Source organism: Mustela putorius, unplaced genomic scaffold (genome assembly GCF_011764305.1).
Source record: "Mustela putorius furo isolate JIRA1106 unplaced genomic scaffold, ASM1176430v1.1 tig00003834_pilon_pilon_pilon, whole genome shotgun sequence".
In the NCBI taxonomy this organism is placed as follows: Eukaryota; Metazoa; Chordata; class Mammalia; order Carnivora; family Mustelidae; genus Mustela; species Mustela putorius.
This window is the reverse complement of record NW_025421987.1, coordinates 126,191,437-126,216,343: the sequence shown is the minus strand read 5'-3', so window position 1 is coordinate 126,216,343 and position 24,907 is coordinate 126,191,437. Positions and strand designations below refer to the sequence as shown.

General features: G+C 46.9%; 1 protein-coding gene across 1 annotated transcript in view; it reads right to left on the bottom strand.

The window, feature by feature from the left end:
* Positions 1-206: 206 nt before the first annotated feature.
* Positions 207-24,907, bottom strand: part of GPD1L (glycerol-3-phosphate dehydrogenase 1 like) — a 62,173-nt gene continuing 37,472 nt past the window's right edge. The window contains exons 5-8 of the mRNA XM_004754303.2: positions 19,565-19,677; positions 9,478-9,711; positions 8,872-8,978; positions 207-3,105 (exon numbers count right to left, since the gene is read on the bottom strand). Of these exons, the coding sequence (XP_004754360.1) occupies positions 3,009-3,105; positions 8,872-8,978; positions 9,478-9,711; positions 19,565-19,677 (551 nt within the window). The 3' untranslated portion in view covers positions 207-3,008. The remainder of the gene's footprint in view (positions 3,106-8,871; positions 8,979-9,477; positions 9,712-19,564; positions 19,678-24,907) is intronic.

Below are 24,907 nucleotides of genomic sequence, written 5' to 3'. Positions count from 1 at the left end.
GATTATATAAAAATACCACCAAGCCATGGGAAGGAATGCAAAGGAATGGAAATAGATGTGCTTGAGGAGTGGGATTAGAGAGGAAACCTTCTTTTAAAAATTACTTTTCTATTACTGTTAATGCAACACAATTCAGGCAAAAAAGCAGCTGACCTAGATAAATAAAGCTCTTAACTAAGCCAGAAAAAAAGAGCCAGCAGCACAGGTTTGGGGCATTAGAGGTTTATTAAATCAAGATTTTAAATTATATCCATCTACAGTCTGTAAACAGATAAGTACACATGTGAGTAAAAGGCTCTTAGATTGGAAGTGGTGGAAAAACGAAAAGATCCCTTCGTACACGGGCACCTCATCACTCTGTGGGCCAATGCCATGGGGCCAGGTTTTAAGAGTTAAATGAAAGACCAGTTGTTTAGCTCAACTCCACCTGCTAGGATGGATGTCAAGACAGATACTTGTTCCACATTATAGTAGGCTGGATTATAGCAAGGCAACAGTGAAGTTTTTACATTCACAGATTGGCTGAACTAGTACAAATTAAGCTTTTCCTCTAGATGTCTCCCTCCCTTTTACCATAATTAGTAAGAAATAAGAATTAAAATCAAACGATGGACCACAGGTGGTTACAAAAATAGATAACTCAGAGAGTAATAAATATCTACAGTCAGCAGAGCACAAACTCATAAAATTTGCCATTTTCCATTAATGTGCAGAGTATCAGAAGTTACGTTCAGGAGGTACAGTCGGCAGACTTCAGATCAGCAAGAGAACACTCATGAAGAAAAAACAAGTAGGAAACCTAGAGCAGGAAGCTGAATGCAGATGACATCGTATGTAAAACAAAATCCTAATTCCTCACATCTAGTTACCCTACTTAATAGACACAATTAGCTTACAGCCCTTTAAGTATCTTAAAAAGTAACACTTTATTATCTATGTACAAATTTTTAAAAAGATTAATCATGAGATAAGCAAAAATTGATTAACTTAAGAGTGGCATGAAAGATCAGTGAAATTTGTAGATTTTGTGTGCTTTCATAGACTTCAGTGTATGAGGATTTAAATTACCCCTGTATGTTCTGGATTGAGTTTTTAAAATTCCCACAAAAATCTTTTCTATAATCATTTCAGGTATAGAAGGAAAAAAAAGTCCCAACTGGAAAACTAAAAAAAAAAAAAGTCAAAATCTCACAAAGTGACTGAAAATCCATGAATATGTAAGTGACATTCATACGTTCCCTTAACACTTTCCAAGTGCTATGTAAGATAACTATAATGCTATCCTGAAATCAATCTCATTTAAGAAGATACAGTAATTTCCATTCTAATTGTAGAATTAAAAGCACTTATTCGACATAATGTGCGTTTCAGCGAGGCTGACCTCCACTTGGTTGTACTTGACTGTGTCACCTTAAAGCTTCATCGAAGATTCATTGCAGGCCTGAACTGTGAAAGTTCAGAGCTAACAATGCCACAGGTGGGTAGTCATTATCCTCACTTCTGCGAGGAGTGAAGGGTATACCTGGGCCGTCCTCAGGTCACCACGGCCTAGAACAGTGTTCCCTTAAAGACTCGGCAAGATTCTCAAAGAAACCTTGGTCGTCTACAGTGTTTGGAACTTGCCAGATAGTTCTACGGACATACTAACACACATTCTAAGCCTTCAAGAGGGGTGTGCAGAGGCAGCTTTTTCCAAATGGACTTGATCTTGCCGGAGAACACCCCGACCACCATGGGATCCCAGGACACTCATGTCCTATGGGACATGGTTTGAGAAATGCCAGTCTGAGCAGACTTTCTGAAGTAGTGGTTCTCAAGTTGTAGTGACCATCAGAAACACAGGGAAGGCATATTGAAGTATAGACAGATACCTCACCCCAGTTGAGAAGCCTGGGATGAGACCTGGAAACCTGCATTTCTGAGACTCTAAGGGAAGCTGATGGAGTGAGGACGACACTAAGCGGCAGCCGTCTAGACAATGGCCCACGCCAGTCTCAGTGGCATGAAGCCCTGTTCGAGTCTCAGGAAAGGCTGCACATGGCATTTCCCATGACCTATCGAATCATGGGAGATCGGATCAGCGTGGTGATGCCTGAGGTCTGGGCACCGCGGTAGGGTGGAGGAACACTGGGCTTCAATCTCAGCTCTCCCCCTACTTGCCAGGGGACCAGGTACCATGACTGCAACTCGAAAGAGGAATCATGGGAGTCCCATCTCAGTGGATCTGTGAGGCTCAGAGGAAATGTTTGCACAAAAGGACTGCCCAAGAAAAAGCATCACACAAGGGTCATTAATCAGTAAAATGTGTCAGTCACAACAGGAAAAGCCTAGATGCGTTTTCTGCCTTCTGCCACTGCTGAGCCTCTATATGAAAGCACATTCTGGCAGCAAATGAGGAAAGAGGCTAAAAATGCAGAAAACTGCGAAGAGGAAGATACATAAGTGGATCACCCAATTAAAAATCTCTAATTGTTAAAAAAAAAGATCAACCCACAATCAAAGTAGTTAATTATGCTGGCTTTGAGATAGAGTTTAAGTTACAGTATGTTGATCTTTGAACACACTCACTCCTCCGTTCTACCATGGAAATGCTGGTTCAGTTTTAACTTAAAGAGAATGAGGAAAAAATAAAATCCCTTCACTCAAATGCATATGGATTGGATGTAAAAAATTTAGCTGAGATCATTCCCATCTTCTAAGCTATCATGGTGGGAAAATTCAAAAAGTAATTTTTTAAAAAGGACCTTTAATTTTGGTTCATAGAAATATCCACAGCATGAGAAATGAACACAGACTCACACATTCATACATGTGTCTATTTGTTGCCTACCACATCTCAGCCAGTGAACTGCGTCTTGCAATTCAAAAATGAACTGGTAAAAATTCATCCTCACCCATGATGGGATTATGGTCAAGCAAACATCGTGTTGCCCAGTCCCAGTTTCCATCTGACCGAAAAAGACTGATCAGAAAGGCAACACGTTCCCCACAACGCTGCACCATCCACTTTAGACGTGCTCTGGGTGGCTCTGGAGACAGGACAACATCTCTTGAACGGGTTTGCCTTCATAGCAGATCTGATACACTGCCGTAAACAACGGGAACCTGGTTGGGAGGAAACGTGAACAAAGGCAAGTTGAGCCATCTGGTTTACCTCACAGAACAAATGAGCCTTCCTCTCCTCCCTAACAGATTACAGATGCGTGTGCTACTTTGGACAACAAAGTGAACGCCATCTATTATATTCCTCTATCATTTGGTGGGCAGAGAGCCTCTGCACGGTGGTTGTAAGATGTTGCTATGACCCAGACCATCCTCTGCCGACTTGTTTGGTGTAGACAATCTCCAAACAAGTCCCACAGTAATCCTTGCAGGGCCATCTGCGGCCATTCACATGAAGAGCTGTAGCTCTGGCTCTTGGGCAAGTCTGGAATGAGTCCAAGCTTCTGTCAATAATTTAAGAGACTGGAGAATAAAAAATTGCAAGGAGGTATCATTCTCCCTCCTCCAAAAGGGATCATCCAAGGATAAAGAATGAGGCGGCCCACGTATCACCATAAATAGTTCCATTCTGGAACATTCCTCCAAGAATCAACGTGGGCACCCACAATTAGCAAAGCACTGATCTCAAGATGGAAGCTGGGTTTATTTTGCCTTTTCTTCCAGGCTGTGAACGTGGATATAAATGAAAAGTTTGAAATGGCTGAGGGTACAAAGGTGTGGGCCAATAATCCACCTTGAGAAAGGACAGCATTATCCCAGGGTCCAGCTGGCTCAGCAAGTATTTTAAACAGCAGGTATCACCATGGAAATAACAAAGTTAATTTCAATCAGGCTTCTAAACACACACACACACACACACACACACGCACACACGCACGCGCGCGCGTGAGCCCAAAGTAAGCTTGACAAGATCAAGAGTCTTAAAGGCCATTCTGAAAATTAACTAGCTGGAATCCTATAATGACAACTTAACTTACGAATGGCAAACAGCCCTGTTAGGTCATATGTCTATCACTGTGGGTTTTATAAGGTACAGAATGTTTTGTTTTTTTTTTTTGAGTCAGGTAGGCAGTCAAATCCACAGTCTGTCTGCTCTGGGCAATTTTCAATTGGGCATGACATGTTGTGTTAAAGCCTACTGTATGAAGTGACTTACAGGTAACCTGCAGAGTAGAACACTTGTCATGTGGCAAGTGTGCAGTTAAGTGACAGTTTATACACACAGCCACAAGACAGCCCCTAGGTCCTAGCAAGCTCTTGGGAGGTCAGGGCCCCAAGTGTTTTATTCACTTCTGGCACAGTGCACAGATTGAAAGCAGGTGCTCAGCGAATACTGTTGAATGAACACTGGGAATGGGAGTTAGAGCCCACAGATTTTAGCCCCTTCATCTTTCCATGGCTTAGTTTTCCTGATCCCATGATCAGAACAATTTGTGTCTTCCCAGAGCAGGGTGGCAGGTGATGAAGGGCCACCCGAAGCTGTTCCCAAATCCCTTCACTCTTTACCAACACTGCAAACAGCCTAACGCTCCATTTCCCAGCCTTACTTTCTCCTAGAATTAGCCAAGGAAGCAAATTCTAGAGAGTAAGACCCAATACTTCTGCTGCAGAAAATAGTCTTCTCCTTGAGAGGCCCTGGAAGAAAATTCTCCTTCCCCAGACTGCACCTGCTCCATGTCACTGAGTGAAGCTGTGTATGTGATGCATGGAGCTGCTGCAGCCATCTTGAGGTTTTGAGGGAAGACTGACAGGATTACTGAGAGGCACTGCATCAACACCAATAATGTCCACCTCCAGAATCCTTGTTTCATGAAAAAAATAACCCTACTGTTTGATGCTTTTTAAACTGGGCATTGCTCTTGCAGCCAGAAATGCTCCCAACTTTCAAAGTGTGTAGATGGAATGCTAACAAGAGATTTGGAGTATGTGTGTGTGTATGGGGGCGGAGATCTTATGGACAAGTTACTTGTTTATTTTTCACAACCACCCTGTGAGATGGGTAACACTATCCCCATTTCATAGATAAGGAAACTGAGGCACAGTTTCTAACTCTGAAGCCAAGATTCAAGCCTATACTGCCCATCTAAATGTTATTTTCTATAACATAAAATGCCGTAAGGCCAGTTAGATCAGTTTGGGGAACTCTCTAAATGAGGTTAGAGGTGAAAGGAGGGTGAAAGACAATTATTTCATTGAAAAATATTGGCACAAGCCAGTCAATTAGCCATCCCACTAATGGACACCGAGGACTTCAGATGTGTCAGTCTTCAACCAGGTGCACGGTATGGAGTATTATCAGCAAGGTCCCAGCCCTCAGGAAGGTTACAACACGGTTCTGGGCTGAGGAGTACCCCCAGATCCCAATTCATCCAATGAAGTCCTAACCCCCAGGACTTGTATTTGGACCTAGGGCCCTTAAAAAGGTAATTACGTTAAAAGGGGTTCATAAAGTGTGGGCCCCAAACCAATATGGCTGGCGTCCTTATGAGGCAAGGAGATTAGGACTCACACAGAACAGAGGAAGACCACATGAAGACCCAGAGGAAAGACAGCCATTAACAAGCCAAGAAGAGAGCCTCATGAGAAGGCACGCGCTGACCCTTTGATCTTAGCCTCCCAGACTCTAGAACTGTGAGAAGGAAATTTCTGCCGTGTAAGCCTCTTGGTCTGTGGTATTTTGTTGTGGTTGCCCCGGCGAACGAATGCAAACACCCGATACTCACACATGCCCCTAAAGAGGCATGCACAAGGAAATGTAATAAAGCAAATTTCCGAACAGCAGAGAAGCCCAGACGATGTGCCTATTAGGAGGAGACTGTTTAAATAAACTGTGGTTCTCCCACACTGTGGAATGTTCTGCAGCCATTACGTGAGAGATCTGCGGGTGCCAATGTGGCACATTCTTCAAACCCTATCCTCCAACAAAGGAAAGCAGAGCGGAACGTGGAGCACAGCACCCATCCCCTAAAAAGGAAGGATATGCTAAAAACTCAGAAAGCTGCCTGCAGTGAAGGTGGGGCTCCAGAGTTAACTTTTCACTGGATGCCTTTTACTAAGATTCGAATTTCCTTTTTTTCAAACAGGAGCCATGTGCCCCTCTCCCCCCACGCCTGCAGACTTTAAGTAAATTGCACATTTACATAAGAAGCCCACAGCTCCTGAGCAGCATGATGCTCTATACCTGGGGTTCGCAAGCCACAGCTTAAGAAGCCAACCTGGCCTGTGGCCTGTTCTGCGCTGCCTGCAAGCTAAGGACAATTCTTGTATGTTTCAAGGGCCATATAAGGGAGAAAAAAAAAAAAGAATATACACCAGAGAGTTGTATGTGGGCTGCAAAGACGAAATATTTATTATGCAGTTCTTTACAGAAGTTTGCCGACCACTCCTGTAAACAGGATGTTCAAAGCTGGGAGAGTTATCTGCGTCTGGAGGAGGTGGATGAAGGGGGGTCTGAGGACAGACCCAGTCACCTCAAGGGTGGTCAGGGCTGACACGCCTATTAAGGGGGGCCATCTAGGCAGGCCAAACAGCAGGAGGGCACAAAAGCCTCTGAGAAGAGGGTACTGGGACAAAGGGAGGTCTGCTTCAGCTGAAGGAGGGGTTGTAGGGCGTCCCAGGACAGTGACAGAAAGTTCCAGGGGCACAGAACTAAGGCACTATCCTACATGCCAACCTAAGGACCCATTCCGGATGAGCAGGAGTGAATCAGAAGACTCGAGGTAGAAGGCAATCATCAGGTGTGCTGGTTTGATTTGGTGGGTAGAGAAAAAACTAGGGCACAGATAAAAATATGACCTGACCCAGACCACATGGCTAGGAAGCCCCCAGGTGGCTGGAACATTGCCCTCCGGTTCACTGCACTTTCCATGGCCATGGGGGCGGGGTGGGAAGAGAGGAGATCGGGGTATTGGGGTGACAAAGGGAAAAAGAGCAAGGGAGAATGGCAGAACTTGGCTAAGCAGCTCTAGGAGGTGAGTGCAGGGGGAGAGCCCCCCAGAACTCTGCGCCTCAGCCTGTGGGAAGTGAGGTGTTCCCTCCAACCCGGCAGTGACCTCATTAAGCACAGGCACAGCCTGTTCCATTTCTAATCAAGAGAAAGAAAATGGGATGTGACGGAGGAGGGGCATCTGCTCAGAGCCGAGGTTCACCTGCTTGATTACACCTGCTTTTCTAAAACAGGCACAGGTACTGATTCCAGAACACCAGTTCCAATCCATAGCCTCCCCAAATTCCACGATGGAGACAGACTCGTCCATTATCAAATACGCCCCACGGCAGCAGACAGATGGCACTTGAAAACCGTGATTAGGAGATCATCAGCATCCACAAACACCCAAATGTTTTCTTAAGACTTTAGAAAACTGATAAATATTTAAGGTTCAGTAAAGTCGCCCCACCACAGACAAGCACTCCACTGTTTCCCCTTAAGTATGGAAGGAACACCAGGCCCATCAGAGGTGTTTTCCTTTTAGCCACAATTTACAGGTAATTCTCCTCCTCTGGAGGCCTGTTTATGCCTTCCATCTCTGCCTGGCTGGTTTTGAAAGCTATTTCAGAAAGATAAAGTGCAAATTAAAGAAGGAAGACGAATGTCCTGTCCTCCTTCCTTTTCAACTTTCTATAGGGAACTCTACAGCTCACCAGTGTGTACTCGTGCAGAGGAGAGGAGAGCTGGATGTAGGGGAGGTAAAGGTGGGTGGTCTGGACCAGCAGACATCTGGACTGAGCCGAAGAGGAGGAAGGAGACACGCCAGAGAATCAGCAGCCACGTCTCTAACCATCACTGGCTCAGGGGGAAGTGCGTGGCCTGGACTGACCACACCTGGCAGCGTCCACGCAGCCGCCCAGCCCCTTCCTCTCCCAGGCAAGCAAACCTCTCCCTCCCTCCTGAAAAGAGGAGGGTACGCAGAATATGTTGCGCAGCAGTTACTAGATGGTGTCGCCGGCCTCGTGGTTATGGAAGGCGGCTCAGCAAAAATAAGCAAGATAAAGGGCCACAGGGCAGCTGCAGAGAGGCTGGGGGCTTGGCGGGGCGACAGGGTTTACTCCCTCAATCGGGCAGTTGATCAGGCTGTCCCAGGCCCACCTTTAGCAAATGACCATCCCGGAAGGGCAGTGGAGGCTAGAGGCACCCACCCGTTCATCCACGGGACACAGACACTGCCAAGTTCCTGGGCAAACCTGAACGCAGGTCGCTTCTAGTGGGAGCATTCTGGGCTACCTTGCACGTTTCTTCTTTTCTGAACTGTCTGACCTTTTATTAACAAGACTGTATCTTTTTATAACAAACAACAAGGTCATCTTCTGTTCTGAGTTCAAGACTTATGACATGCAGTTCTTACCGAACACCCTGCAGGATAAACCAGAACCTCAACCTTCGTGTTTTGTAACCTGCTTTACAAGACTAAGTTCTTCTTGGGGAACCTGGGCGGCTCAGTCAGTTAAGTGTCCAACTCTTGGTTTCAGCTCAGGTCCTGATCTCAGGGTGGTGGGATTGAGCCCTGTGTCAGGCTCTGCACTGGGCATGGGGCCCGCTTAAGATTCTTTCTCTCCCCCTTCCCTGCCCCCCCCCATTCCCCTACCCCCTGCGTGCTCTCGTAAGTGCGTGTGCTTTCTCTCTCTCAAAAAAAAGGGGAACTGAGTTCCTCTCCCCGAAGCTGAGGCTGGTTCTGTGTCAACACTCATTTTCAGGGCAGGAAGAGGTTTCCTGCCACAGATGTTCACATCACACAAAGGCGGAACTATTTGAGCGGAGTTCTGCATACAGCTGTGCCCAAGTGCACTGACTGGGATGGTGGTCATGAGGGAAGCAGGAGGTGGCTGCCCTCTGGTCCCAGGGACAGTGGGGGCGGGGCAGGGGGGACTTACTTGTCAACCAGCCCCTTCTGTTTCAGGATCCGGTATACTTCAGCGGATGTCTGCGGTCCTTGGAGCTTCTGTCCGTTCAGCATCTCCTTCTCCAATTCTTCGATGGTCTTAAAATCAAGCAGAAATCGCTACTGTAAAGACTAGAGAGTCTGGTGCCTGGGTGGTGCAGTCAGTTCTGTGTCTGGCTCTTGGTTCCGGCTCAGGTCATGATCTCCAGGTCATGAGATGGAGCGCCCATGTTGGGCTCCGTGCCGAGGGCAGAGTGTGCTTGCCTTTCTCCCCCCACCCCACCATGCACACATGTGCACGTGCTCTCTCCGTCTCACAAATAAGTAAGTCTTCAGAAAAAAAAGACCAGAGAATCTCTTATTTCAAGAGGAGCGCTGCAGAGGGGAGCTGGCATCCTCCCTCCGCACAAGCCATGGAGAGATATGCAAGCTGAAGGACTCAGGCAAAGGTACTTTAAAGCCAAAGCAGCCTAGTGGCAGTGGGATACGCCCAGCAAAAGACAAACGCCTGCCTCTGCCTCCAGGGGACCGCAGCTTGCCCCAGCCCAGGGGTCTCAGTGAGGGTGCACATGCCAGGGGAGGACAAGCCAGGGGCTACCTTCCCGGTTTTGGCAAACGCCTCAGCCACCCTGCGGTTCCGGCCTCCGTAGCAGGTGGTGATGAGGTCAGCCACGCCGCAGCTCTCCAGGAAGGTGGCCGTGGACACCTGGCCCTTGCAGAAGATCCTGGCGAAGGCGATCATTTCCATGAGCCCCAGGCGGATAACGGCAGCTTTGGTGTTGTCCCCGCTGTGGAGGCCGTCACAGAACCCGGCTCCCACTGCTACAATGTTCTGTGAAGGAGACAGGGAAGCCCCAGGACACCTGTCACATGCCTGCCACAGATCTAGGCTGCCAGAAGGTGGGGGAGAGCGGGGTGGGGGGGACACACAGGGCCACCTGGCCCACCCTCAGAACGCTCCACCGGTTCCCACGCAGCCCCAGCTTCTACCCTTGCGCCCTGATGGCCAGAGGCAAAGAAGGCACCAGGCTTCAACGCTCCTGTTTATAGGACGAAGGGCCCAGGTCTGGGGTTAGCAGGAAGCAGGAGCTGGGGAGCATCAGCCAGAGGATTAAAATGGCTGGCTGAAGGCTCTGCTAGATACTGTTTGGACAAACTGCCTTTTTCCGCCCCCCTTAAACCGAATGCCTGATTAAATTATACCATTCACATGGAAATGTATGCAGGTCCTAAGTGTATGGCTTGGCAATCGTACTCACAACGTACTCACATCGGAACACACCCTTGGAACCAGCACCCTGACTGAGAAACAGAACCTAACCAGTGCCCCAGAAGCTGCCTCTCACCCCTCCCAGTCCCCACCCTCACCAACGTACTCACAACCCAGATTTGCTTCACCTGTCTTTCCATTCGAGCCATGAACAGGCTCGTATGCAATCCTATGTCCATCTTTTTCTCAATTCAACATCGTGTTTGTGAGGCTGAGCTGTATTTCTACCTAGAGCACCTTTATTTTCACTGCTGCATTCAATTTTAAATTTTATCTTACTGAAACAATTAACTAACATATAGTGCGGCATTGGTTTCGGAGGTAGAGTTCAGGGACCCATGAGTTGCGTAGCACACCCCACGCTCAGAGCATATGAATACAGCACCATTTTTTCCAGTTGTTCTGCGGATTGGCAAGGGGATAGTTCCTGTCTGAGGTTACCGCAAATGCTGCTGCTGGGGCCAGGCCGGTGCGTGGCTCTGCGTGACCACAGGCAGTCATTTCTGTTGGGGGTGTGCCTGGGAGTGGAGTTGCTGGGTCAGTTGTCTACAAATGTGCTGCTCAAGCTTCAGCCTTTTGTTTCACTGAAGTATCCCTATATAAGCATTCCTAGTTCCTGAGCTCCCACTCTCACGTGGCCCTCTGCCACGCACAAGGCAGGTAAGACTGAGACCTGCCTCTTCAGAAGCTGACAATCTGGTTTGGGGATCAGCACATTAAGGGTGAACTGCCTGTTTCTGTGAATGTCCTAGAGGCCAGGAGGCGTCCCCTGCTTGTTTGCACACCATCTGTGGCTGCCTGGGTGCCTTTTTTTTTTTTTTTAAAGATTTTTATTTATTTGACAGAGAGAGAGGGGGATCACAAGTATGCAGAGAGGCAGGTGGCAGGGGTTGAGGGGAGCAGGCTCCCCACTGAGCAGAGATCCCAATGTGGGGCTTGATCCCAAGACTCTGGGATCATGACCTGAGGCAAAGGCAGAGGCTTTAACCCACTGAGCCACGCAGGTGACCTTGCCTGGGTGCTCCTAACAGAAGATTTCAGTACTTGCTACGGACACAGACCATATGGGCCACAAAGCCAGCAGCGTTTCCCATGTAGCCCTCGCAGAGAAAGTTTGCCAACCTCTGACCTAACAGGAAAATAAAACGGATGCACATACTTCTAACCTGGGCGGAAAGTGGTAACCCACAAGAGGCGCTAAAAATCCGATTGTCATTTCAACCTATGTGTACCAAAGCATGCCCTGTGGGCTGTGGGAAGCTCTACGCAGGGCCTAGAGAACAGTGCTGGGGGACTTGGGGGCTGAGGGTGCCCCCAGGGAGGCGTTGCCAAGACAGAATAGGACACAGAGCTTGTCCCCAATGAGCTGATGAAGAGAGCTGGCATATAATGAACAACGAAGTGCATCCAGGACGAGAGCGTGTGGAGTGGTGGGAGGAGCCACAAGCTTCATTTCAAAGCAGGGAAGGCTGCACCGGGGTGGGGGCCTCTCAACGGGGCCTCACGGCCTGTGTAAAACCAAACCACCATATATGACAAGTCGTATCTGCATGTGCCCACTCAGTAAGGACTTCGGTCAAGTCGCCAGGTTCCTAGCCCTGTCCACGTTACTAGCTCCTGCACTGAGCACACACTTGATGCCAGGGAAAATACAAGTATTTTCCCTTTGTCTAACCACACAGCATTTTTCCATACTACCTGATGACTACTTAGGAATTTGTGCCTGGAGGGATCTTAAAATATGAAGCTAACTGGTAATGAAAAGGAAATGAAATAAGCACATCTTTTCCTTCCCCTCCCCCCAAAAAGTGTTTTTTTATTAATGAAAGAGCATCTCTCAAAACATCAGGTCTATAAAATTTGAGGGAGGAGGTTAGAAGCAGAACAAACCGGGGAGAAAAAATGTCTTTTCTGGTTGATATGCCATTTCTAATAAAATACATCAAACCCAGTATTGATGTGGCCAGGCTCACCCCGAGAAACAGAGTGGCCATCTGAGCACAGCTATCCCTCGCCAGGAGACCAAAGACACAAAGCCATTGCAGATGAAAAAGAAAAAAAAAACAACGCCAAACCACTGAGCCCTGCTGAAGCTTTTGTCTACTTCCAATACACCAATAAAACAGCACCCTTTTTTCCAAGTTTTGAGGGCAGAATGAAGAGGGCTAGAACAGGGGAGAGGGGTGGAGGGGCCCACAATCTATCTTGTTCTCTTCCTCGGGAATAACCCCAGGGCTTACTCTGGATGCTGGCTAGTCTTCTAGTGGCTACTGACATAGAAAGGGAAGAATAAAAAAAATTCTTTTTTTTTTAAATTTTTTAAATTATTATTTTTTAAATTCTTTAAAAAATAATTAGAAAGCTGGCATGAGCACATGCAGATTTTAGATGAATTCCTTCTCCTTCTGTGCTCTAGAGGGTCTCCTAGTGAGGTTATGAGCTGTTCTAACAGACCAACAAAGCAGCTTTCAGGTGGATCACTCTCTCCCCCCTACAAAGGCTGGACTCCAGGGAGACCCCTGTCTCTTCCCTGTGGGAAGAGCTGACGAGGAACTGGGTCTTTTGCATTCGGAACCTGAGACAGCCCATCTGGCCTATGTTTTCCTATGGTACTAACTTCTGTCTGTACCTGCAAAAGCCTCCCAGCTCCTTCCTGCCCACACAAGCAATGGACACTGCGGGTTTCATCAGCCACCGACAGCATCCGTCTTTCCCTCTCCAAGTACCTGCTGTGCGCGCTCAGTGACACAGGAAGCAGGCAGCTCCCGGGTTGGCACACTCTTAGGCTCCAGCAGCCTCCCATGAAGAGAGGGAACGGGAGAGGCAGCAGGAAAGGAGCCAAGATGTGGAGGGATGAAACAATCCCCTAACCTTCCAGGCAGAGCACAATGCAAAGATGAGGGGGGATGGCAGGAACACCCAAGGGCTGGCTCCAGACAGACCCAGACACCCCTCCTGGCAGAAAAGCCAGACTAAGGAAACCAGGGGAGACACTAGAAGCACAAGCTCGGAAACCCAGATGGCCTCCAGCCTCTGGTTCTCACTTCATCTCACTGCTGTGTGACCTTGGGAGAATGACTCCACCTCTCTGAGCATTCTGTGCCTTGGGGATAAAATTCAGGGCTGGACAGACTCTTTCAAGGCCCTTCAGGTGGTGACATTCCTCCAGGAAAGCTGGTGCAGCTGTGGGCCTGCTCACAGCTGGTAAGTGGGACAACTCCGAGGCAACAAAGAGATACCTGGGCACGGGGGTACTTAGCACAGAGGCCATGAGGCCAATTGTTGGATGAGCCTGCTGAATGGCTAAACTGAAGTTACCATGGCAACATGCCAAGGCCTAGGATCCAAAGGGTGAGACTGTTGAAATGGCTCTCTGCTGTCTCCTGGACCATCCCGTGCCCCCTTCACCACAACGTAACCAATTCTGGAGGTTACTTGACCAACCAACCTCAGTGCGAGTCTACAGACTGAAATGAGAGATACGACGACTTCCTTCCAACAAGGGGCTCCTAGACACAGAGGAGGAGAGAGGGATTATTTATGAATGCCTATGGAGCGCCCACCATGCACATGGTCTCCTCTAGATTCTCCTGACAGCCCTGGCTCGTGTGTCCCTTGCCTCCTGGCCTGCTCACAAAGGTTCCGTGGCTTACTGAGAACACCTCGCTGGTTAGTGACGCCGTCCCAGGACCTAGATCCCTGGGCCCACTCTGTTCCCCGCGCCTTGCCCCTTCCATGGTACAGCAAACTTAGCCCAGCCACTCCCAGACGCCACAGGGTCGGAGACCTTCCTAAACCCTCTGCAATCAGATGTCAAAGGGGAGTGCCTCTCTGGCCTCTCTGGTATAAAGGGTAGGGTTAGGAGAAGAACCGATTGGTGGGGGAGGGGGATAATAAAAATGACAGTTGACCTTCTTGAACCGCTCTAAGTGCTTCCAGTATTATTAACTGGTTTAATCTTCACAACATTCTTACAAGGCAGGCACAGCGAGAGGGGAGGAAACTCCCACACACAGGGTTAAGTAGCTGGTCCAAGGTCACACAGTGGGACCTTTAGCACCAGGCTGCCTGGCTCCAGAGTTCGGGGCGAGGGGGGCAGAGGGGAAGGTCATCACAGGGTGGTACTCTAGGTCAGTGAATGAAAGGCACAGAGGGGCCACCTCAGATTTGAGGTAAGAACTTCCTAACAGGAAGAGCTGACCTCACCCAACCAAAGGACTTGGAGGTGAAGGAGTGAGCTCTCAGTCACTGGAAGCATCCAAGCAGGAGCTGTGTGGACGAGCCCTGAGCTGCAGACCAATGCTTCTGACCTTTCATGTTACTGCTCTCAGAGCAAAGACAGATGAGGGTGCCCAAGGCCTGGGACCACAGCAGCTCTTCTGGCCCTTCTGTGACCCCCTCACCAAAGGGCACACAGATGAGGCCTACCTCAGTTTCCCCTAGATGGCTGACCTCCCCACAGTGGGGGCGGGGGTGTTAGAGAGGAGCAGGAAGCCACTGCAGGATAAATGCCTGCCTTCCAAGGGGATCCTGGGCACTGATCCAGTTTAATCGCCTTATGATGGATCTTGAAACCCTCTCTCTCTCCCTCTACCACTTATCACTGTCAAAAGAAAAATAAACACACTGAGCCAGTCAGATCGTGTTTGAATAGCATCCGAGCAGATGTCCTCTGAGATCGCTCAGCTGTGAAAGTTATCATTATCCACTGTGCATTTAAATCTGCTTTAAACTATTCTGGAGCTAAAAATACCATGATTTTCAGAAGACAGACATGCTTAAGCCCTTCCCCATTTCCTGGGTTATGGCAATACTCAGAGGCAATCATTCGCCTTCAAGTGCCGTCTTTGCAATTCTTAAAGTCTGTCCTTGCATTTCTGAACCCGGGCGGTTGGATAGGACGCCACTCCTTCCACTCCTAGCTTCCAGAAAGAACGCATAAGTCTCCCGGTGCAGGGCCCAGGCTACCTGCGTCTTAGGCAAACACTCTCACCACGCGGGAGGAAGGGCTCCAGTGAAACCCAGGCATTAGTCCCTACTGCCTGTACAGGCAGCACACCATCTGATTCTACCCAAGGCCAGCTTCCAGGGCTGTGGGCCTAAGGGAGAACTCTGTAGAGTGTAGGCTGACCCCGGGCCAGGCACTGTCAGAGCTTACAGATCAGGCTGATGTTCAAGCCCACACTGAGCTCACCAGGCTGGGCACCCTACAGCAGTGATGTCCAACAGAAGTTTCTGCAATGATGTAAATGTTTTCTGTCTGTTCATCCAACAGAGTCGGTAGCCACGGAGACTCCCCAAAGACTCATGTGGCGACCGAGTCTTTGAAATGGGGGGACTGTGGCTCCAAAATGGAACTCTTGATTTTTTTTTAAGTTTTAATTAATTTGGATATAAATGTAATTGGCCACATATGCCTAGTGGGATCCAGCAGTGTGGCCCTGGCTAGACACTAGGCCTGAAGCTGTGCTTCACCACGGGATTTATCTCAGCCAAAGCACTGGGAGAAACTTAGATGCCCAGTATCAGGGGTGCTTAACCTCACTACTGAACATCCCTGCCAGGGAATGTCCTGTGGCTGTTATCCCCTAATCTACTCTCCTCCTCTTGAGTCAGACAGTCCCTGACTTTCACGCAAGTGTATGGCTAACCAAGAGAGAAAAAAACAAAAAACAAAAAACCATTTCCCAACATCTTTTGCAGCTAGGTACCGTTACAGGATTAAGTACTACTGCCCACTGAGATGAAGCCGATCATTACCATCATTACGTTGTGACTCCCCAGAACCTGCCTTAAAGGACATGCCCTTTATCTTTTTTCTTTTCTTTTCTTTTTTATCTTCCTTTATCACGTGCCCTTTATCCTTTCTTTTTTTCCACCCTACTGACTGGAAGGCAGAGGTGATGACTACAACTCTCATCGCCATTTTGAAACATGAGGATAAGCACCTACCCTTGTGAGCAGGAAGGACTGGGTCCCTGAGATTCTGTGGAATGGAGCTATCACATGGATTCAGGACTTTTATATAAGAAAGAAATTAAGTTCTACTGTGTTCAGCCACTATTATTTTGGGTCACTGTTAATGAAACCTAATCCCGATAAAGCATCTGTTAAAAATTTTAACACAGGGCACCTGGGTGGCTCAGTGGGTTAAGCCGCTGCCTTCAGCTCAGGTCATGATCTCAGGGTCCTGGGATCGAGTCCCACATCGGGCTCTCTGCTCAGCAGGGAGCCTGCTTCCCCCTCTCACTCTGCCTGCCTCTCTGCCTACTTGTGATCTCTCTCTGTCAAATAAATAAATAAAATCTTTAAAATAAATAAATAAATAAATAAAATCTTAAAAAAAATTAAAAAAAAATTTTAACACAAGTTGAGCTGTACAGTTATGATTTTTGTGCTTTGCTCTGAGGACTGCCACTTAAAATTTACATTAAAACAAACAAAAATACACCCTCAATGAAAGAAGCCACACGCAGAAGAGTATACACTGGACAACTCCATTATGAAAGTTCTAAAAATGCCAACTCCAGTGTACAAAGGCAGATCAGTGGCTGCCTGGCTGGGATAGGAACTGAAAAGGGACATATGGAATCCCTTAAGGATGATGGAATTGTTCTGTATTATGGAGGTGATTTTCAGGGTATATGCACACAGCTGTTAAACCGCACTATATTAGGGGACACCTGGGTGGCTCAGTTGGTTGGGCATCTGCCTTCAGCTCAGGTCATGATCCCAGGGTCCTGGGATTAAGTCTAGCATCTGCCTCCTTGCTCAGTGGGGAGGCCTGCTTCTCTCTCTGCCTGCCACTTCCCTGCTTGTATTCTCTCTCTCTGACAAACAGATAAATGAAATTTTTGGAACAAAACAAGAAACCCCACTCTACTAAGCACTTTAAATGGATGCAGTTTAATATATGTCATTTAGGATTAAATAAAGTTGTATTTTAAAAAGATATTCCCTTACTGGAGATTAACAGAGGTCAGAGGTAAAGGAGATTCTGAAGGCAGTAAAACGCACTACAGCAAAATGATTTTGCATAAAGTTTTTACATTTTCTTTTTGGTTTTATCCTTGTAGTGAGCTGTTTGCTTTTTTTTTTTTTTTTTTTTTTTGGTAACTCAAATGCCCTCATGGTTTTGAGCACCAAAAGGAGAGTGTACATTTCTTTGATTCCTAGAATGGAGATTACCAAAGACTGTTAATTTAAGGCGAAAGAGTAAAACATGTCAAACTATTTGAATAGTTAAGATCCAGTTTTCTATTTTTAAAAAGGGGCCATATACATACCTATACTCGCTAAAAAGACTGCAATGGTATAGGAAAAAAAAATAACAACCAGTGGTGATCTTAGGATGAACGGAGTCTTGGTGACTTTAACTTTCTTTGCATCCTTCTGTTGTGTGAAACACAATGAATGTGCACTAATTTTATAATCAGAAAAAAATAACAAACTATTATGTAATAAAAGAGACGACGTCCCATTCGTCCTTGGTTGGCAGCCTCTGACAAGCGAGGACTTCATTTTATTCAACTGGACACAAACCAAAATAGTTGGGCTGTACACAGGAACCAAAGAACACCAAACTAAGATTCTCGGAACCCGCCTTCACACTCCAACTGTGCCAGTATTTGCTACATTCGGTGATTTAATCTCTCTGGATCTCTGTTTCCCTATCTGTATGACGGAATGGTTAGACTCAGTTACTGCCAAAAATGCTAGTTTCTCAGTTTTCAAAAATACCAGCTCTGATGCAAGCCGACAGGCATGATGATAACTGATCCTGTTTCAAAGGATAGCCAGAGGAAGGATGATAAATGGTCCTCAACCCCCATCTGTCTCTGCCCCCCCCCCACGCCCCCCATGAACCAGGCTCTGCTCTGGTAGCAGGATCCACTTAAAGGTCTCCTGCCAACAAAAATGAAAAGCCAATCTACGTTCAGACACAAAACCATCATAAGGTCCCATTAGCTGGAGCTTTTCCAGAACTCTCCATCTAGAATCTCTCTTGTCCCACAAGCCCCCTTTGTTGTGGGCAGGATCTCACAAGCTTCCCCATCCACCACCAGAAATATCCAGTCACTTAACCACTGTTTTGGACCAACACAGGCTGGTGCTGAGCAATTAGGCATTCATGATGCCCCTGCTGTCAGGTGGTTATTAGCTTAATGAAGGACTATTAAAAACACATGAAAATCTCAACCTGAAAAAAAAAAAGAAAGAAAGAAAAGAAAAACCACACAAAGCAGCCAAAGCCAGTGTCCTAACTGTGTATGCAGCCTGCCCAGAACGTGAGAAATGCCCCCCACAAACTTTCAGAAACAGGGCCGTGTGCTGCCCCCAAGGGAGCCTGAGCCTTTCACTGACTCTCCTTCATAAAATCCTCGTTGTACAGGCACACGTGACCACACAAACATAAGATAGGAATTCCACAAAGTGGTTTTAAACTCTGACGAGAAAAAAAGGACGTATGTACAATCGAAAGAAAGAGCAGGAAGGCATTCGTTGGATTCCCGTCTTCTCAGCATACTTTCTATCTCCGCAATTTTTACCTGACAAAGACTAAACCCAAGCCAGATTGCCCGACTTCCTTCCTGAGGTGCTCAAATTCCTGAAAAGCAGCTTTCCTACAAAAGACAAGACTCGAAAGTGCCTCAAAGCAGGGCATTCATTCACACTGAGGCTTTTTTTTTTTTTTGAGAAGGCAGCTGATTCCACTGGGAAAAGGATCAGAAGTGCAGCCCAGCTCCCACTGGCTGTTTCCCAGCATCAGAGAGGGCCCCACCACCAAGACTTCCACAGGCCGACTGGAACAGGTCAGGAGCCCACGTGGAAACGCTTCCCTCTAACCTCCCAAGTCGCTGGCCTCAAGAAGCTGCTTCTTTCATTGGCCCATTTCCCTTTGCGGACAAAGATAAAACTATCCTTAGTGCAGCCTTTGTCAGCAGACTACTTTCCCTTTAGAAAGAACCAATCAAGCCATCGAACTGAAGGAGTAGTGTAATTCAGAGAGAGGTAAGTCCCTTCCCCACTCAAAGACAGTGTGTAAGAGAAATGTATGAATTCACAGGGGGAAGAAACACCCAACAATGCTTCACTCCCCTGAAAACTCTACAATCAAGGTACTCTCCGAGCTTTTTAAATATTAATGCTGCCAATTTTCCAAAAGACAAAACACCACACTCCACACCACCACCCCCCAATTTACAAATGAAAGCCAAGTGGAGTGGAAGAGGAAGTCCAACCACCCAGGACAGGCAGGGGTAAAACAGGAAGTGATAAACAAGGCTCTCAATTCACTATTCTTCCCTCAAGTAGCCACACAGAACACAGAGCCCACTTTTCAGGATTAGATTTGATAATGCACCGCGGCTGATTAGCTCCTCTCCTTGAGCAGAAATAACAAGGCCGACTTTACCTTAAGAGCACCACAGAGTTCGACAGTGTCTGCGTCGTCTACCACAGTAATTCTAAAATTTGGAGTCTGCAGAAGTTCTTTGAAGAGAAGGCCGTTCTCCATTATTTTGCTGCCTGTTGACAGGTTAGGAAAAAAGGGAGTAAGTATGCCTACTCTTACAGTTTCAAGTGTTTTCCGTATTACCATAAGTAATGTATATTCATCACAGAAAATGCAGAAAATTCAGGAGTAGAAATAGAAAACAAAAATATTCCGTAATTCTACCACAGATGATCATTAGCAATTTGGCACGCATCTTTAACCTACTCAAATATGAATATACATAGTTCTTCTCAGAACTGGGAACTAACATTTCATAATCTGCTTTTCCCCATTTTGCGGCACAAGTAATGTTCAGTGACATTTGCTACATCATTTTAAATATCTGCTTTGTGTTTCACTGTGTATGTGTGTTCTGTTCTACCTAAGTATCTTTTCTATGTTTAACACCTAAAACTGTTGCCAACTTTCTGCTACCATCAACATTCATGAAGGCAACGTCCATGGTTTACATCTGTAATAGATTCCCGTTCAAAACCACCCCGTCCTTTCCCCTGGGAAAGAGCGCATTCCCTTCCACTCATGTTAGGCTCGACCCCATGAAGTGCTTGGACTTAAAGCAAATGGGGCATATTTCCCTACCCCTTAACCTTGGACTCGGTCATGTGCTTTGGTCAACAGGACAGGAGCAGACATGACGTGGGGATTTTCCCAGCCCACTCATTGCAGAAGTGGGGCTGGTGTCCTTCTACCTCTGCCTTCAATGTGTCCCGAACACTCCCCGGCTCCCCCTTTGGGCCAGGCAGGAAGATGAGACACACAAGGACGGAGCCACCCAGCCCAGCAGCCCTGGCTGAGAGCATCCTGTCCCCAGAGGAGCACAGGTGTTAGCTGTGCCTACTTCGTGTGCACTGCACTTCTGTGATCCATACTTAGCATCACTATGGCAATAGAGAACTGACACAAACATCAATAGCTACGTTCATGGACCGAAGGACTAGACAGAAGGAAATGCATTCAAAGAGTACTGCTACCTTCTGTCCCCTGGGGCGGCACCTGGAATGGGATGGGGGCTCTGGAGTTTCTCCTTTGTCTCATTTTGTTTTGTTTAGGGATTTGGGATTAAAACTAAAACACAAATAAAACTTTACACATAAAGCCTGGTGTGAAACACTCTGATCCACGAGGGTGCTAGGGGGGGCTCGGCTCTGGAAAGCAGAGGATTAACCTTCCCAGCCACATCTAGTCTCCCAAGTCAAGTGGCCACACAGAAATGGCAGAAGGCTCACTGAGGGCTACAGTACTGGGGCGCTGCCTGCCTCCAGGTTCCCAAGCTTGTTCCCACATGTGTCTCTGCACATTACAATCACCTGGGGATCATCCCCAGCGATTAAATCAGTCTCCCGTGGTGGAACCCGCAACAGCATCAGTGGCTTTTCGTGCTCCCCAGCTGACTCCCGAGGACAAGCTTGCAAACTGATTTCACCTACTGCGGGTTCAGCTTCCTCAGGAGTGAAATACTATAGCACCCTCAGGACTGTTGTGGGGTTAAATAAGAAGCAGGTGTGAAAGAGCCTATTAGAGTGCACAGAAGTCCCACAGAATAATGATGGGGAGAGCTGACACATGCTCATGACTGAGGTTCGCCATTTGCAGACCTAGGGGGCCCCAGAGAGGTTTACCGATGTGCCCAGGATCAACCCACTCATAGGAGGCAGAGCCCAATTCTAACCCAGGTGCTTATGATTGGTAATAATACAGTGAGTGCTTTCCCCTGGGTTCCGGAGCCCATGTTCTGTCTATGCTATGCTTCCTCCTGGGGGTGGGGCAGAGAGGTAGCAAGAGAAACCAGCAAAACCCAAATAAACTCACACAGCTGCATTCTTCCAGTGAAGACGACAAAGATAACTGTCCACCACTACGATTCCATCCGTAAGTAATATAATGTGAAAATAATCCCGGGGAGAGCGGGATGGATGACGGATATCTGGGGCTCACGACCCTGTTCCACCTCTCCTTTTGCTTTCTTTAAAGAAACTGTCCATAATAAAATGTTTCAAATCTCTACATCCAATCCTTAGAAACACATTTCCTATTCTACAAGCACTGCTTGTAATAGTACTCCTATTCTATAAGCACCGCTTATTTAGTAGAGTTCTCCAAACATTAGAACTGTGTCTGTTTGAGCCAACTGTCCTCTTCCTTTTTCAAACAGTCCACCAGGCCATGTGGGTGACTCTGTGCAACCCTGTTTCATCACCGGGGTTGGGTAATTCAGCCCCCAGCCTCCACATCATGACATCATTACTGTCCTTCTCCTCCATCCCTCACCACGGCTCAGTGCTCAGTGCCTCCAACACAAAGGACGATCCAGACCTCCACAGACAAGCCCCTGGCTGAGGTCACTAATCCAGCTGTCTGCAGCTAGGCTCGAGCTGCTGCTGTGAGCGGACAGGCAACATAGGCAGAAAGAAGGGCACTCTCCATCTGCCACCGAGACAGGTGGGCTCGGTCTCCCAGGTCCTCTGCGGCTGCAAATTAAACAGTGTCCCTGAGAGAGGTGGGCTTGATTGACTGCAATCTCACTTTTTCTCATTTGTACTTAAAAAAAAAATGATTATTTTAAGTCACAGCAAGGAAAGCACTCACTGTATTATTACCAATCACAAGTAGTGAGGAGGGAAGCAGGGACCCAGACCATTTGGTTTAGAACGGGTAATGCTCAACAGCCACGGGGAAAGGCTGCCCCACACCCAATATGAACCAAACAGGGACTGTCCCTTCTGTTTCATGCCAAGTTTTAGAGATAATCAACCTATGTAATATGACACCTTCGAACCTTCCATTGTGTGTGTGTGTGTGATTCCATACTTGTTTGTGTGCTCGGAAGCTCCACGGGGAGCTTATGTATCCTTGACACTTAGCAGATGCTGGATATGTAACAGGCTTTGAAAAGTATTTGTGGGGTGACAGTGAAAAGTCTCCAGTTCTTGAAGTCAGTCCCAAGAATGAAGGGAACTCTCACCGCAAGGGGGCACCACAGTTCACCATGCCAGTTAGAGTTTTTACAAGTGTCTGAAAAACAAAGCTGTTTTTTCTTCTCCCTCCACAAAAGACTCCAGTGGGTGGAAACTCCTGAACCTACCATAATTAAGAATGAGTTGGTTGCTAATGTCATCAAGGAAGGAGATCTGGATGAACCACAGCGCCATTATCGAATGCAGGAAATTTAATGTTGGTACAATTATCTAATATACAATTCACATTCTAATCTTTCCTATTAGTACAATGCTGTCTTTCATGGCAACCTTCCCTCCCCCAACCCAGGATCCTACTGCATTTGGCAGGCACGTCTCTGGAGTCTTCTTTAATCTGGGACACTCCTTAACCTTTCGCTGTCTTTCATGACATTGGCATTTTTTAAGAGGGCAAGCCAGCTGTTTTATAACATTATTTATGTTATTTCCTCCTGGTTATTTCCTCCTGGTTAAGTTCAGGTTCTATAAAACAATTTAGAAAATATCACCTTTGGGCTTTAGTTTCCTTTCAATATTTTACTTAATTTAATTCAGGTCACTGTTGCCAAGAGTGACCTGTTGCCAACAGACGTCACCAATCTACAGAGAAGGCAGGACTCACTGGATAAACAGAAGCCAGAGGGAAAGAGAAATAATTTCTGTGCATTTGTCTGTCTTTACAAAACAAAAGAGCCTAATATGCCCCACTAAATGTTTCCCGACAATGAACACGACTTACAGGTACATAAAAATTCTAGCAGATTCTATGGGTAGACACAGGTTTCAATCAAGGATTAGAGATGGGATCTCAGCCCTACAGAATGATTAGGGCAACCAGCCATTTCCAACCGACTGCCAAGACTGATTGCCAATTTATTATTGGCAAAATAAAACTGAGTTGGAACAACTAGTTAGTTTTTTTTTTTAACAAAAGTGATTATGTAATTTCACAGGCTACATTAGAATCACAGGTGGCTAAAAGAATTAACTGTGAGAGAATAAAACCTATATATAGGCAGGTATACATACAATTTCTCCCCCCCCTGGAAGAATACTTAGAAACTGCTAACAGGGATTCCTTTTGGGAAGAGAGATGGGAATTACAATTTTTTTTTTTTTTAAAGGATGCTATTGCAATTATGTAGGAACACTATGTTTTCAGTATGGGGAATGGATGTGGAAATTTGATGTGTTTTCCTCTTTTTTATAGAACAATTCCTGTGACAAGAACAGATCACATTTTCCCTTACTTCTTACTGTTCAAAATGTTGGCACAGAAAATGAGTTAAGAAATGTAATGCTTCTTTATGATAAGAGGGGCTGGCCATTTAATTGAGGCTTAAGGGTTTTTATTTTTTTTTTTTTAAAGATTTTATTTATTTGACAGATCACAAGCAGGCAGAGCAGCAGGCAGAGAGAGGGGGAAGCAGGCTCCCTGCGGAGCAGAGAGCCCGATGATGCTGCTGTTGCCTGCCGGACTCCATCCCAGGACCCTGAGATCATGACCTGAGCCGAAGAGGCTTAACCCACTGAACCACCCAGGTGCCCCAAGGCTGGAGGATATTTGCACAACAGACCTATCCTTGTCTACTTCATACTGTGGCAGAGGCTTAAACCACTGAACCACCCAGGTGCCCCAAGGCTGAAGGATGTTTACACAACAGACCTATTCTTGGCTATTTTGTACTGTGTCAGACTATATCTGTTTCAAAGTCACTAATCTCCTGATTTTATATAAATGGCTCCAATCTGCTAAACAATTTGCTGAACAAATGAGATCAGCCAGCAAAGTTCACAATGTCTTCAGTAAGGTAGGGTTAGGTGGAGAGCAGACCCAAGACCATTCCCTTCTGCCTCTGTGATTTTTTTTTTTTTTAAGATTTTGTTTATTTATCTGACTGAGAGAGATCACAAGTAGGCAGAGAGGGAGGCGGAGAGAGAGAAAGGGAAGCAGACTCCCCGCTGAGCAAGAGCCCTATGCGGGGTCAATCCCAGGACCCTGAGATCATGACCTTAGCCAAAGGCAGAGGCTTAACCACTGAGCCACCCAGGCACCCCTGGCTGTGTGATCTTGTGAAGTAACTCATTCTTCATCTGTTAAGCAATGGATGGTCTGGGGTGATATCAGAGGTTCCTTTCTGCTCTGCTGGTCTGTGATTCTCTGAAATCCCTATGATCTCTATGTGAACAAAATGAGCCTCCTTCCATGCTGAGGAGCTCCAGAGGTGGGACCTGAAACTGGGTAAGCCCTTGTTCCTTTATCTCCACAGGAATGAACCCAAGTCAA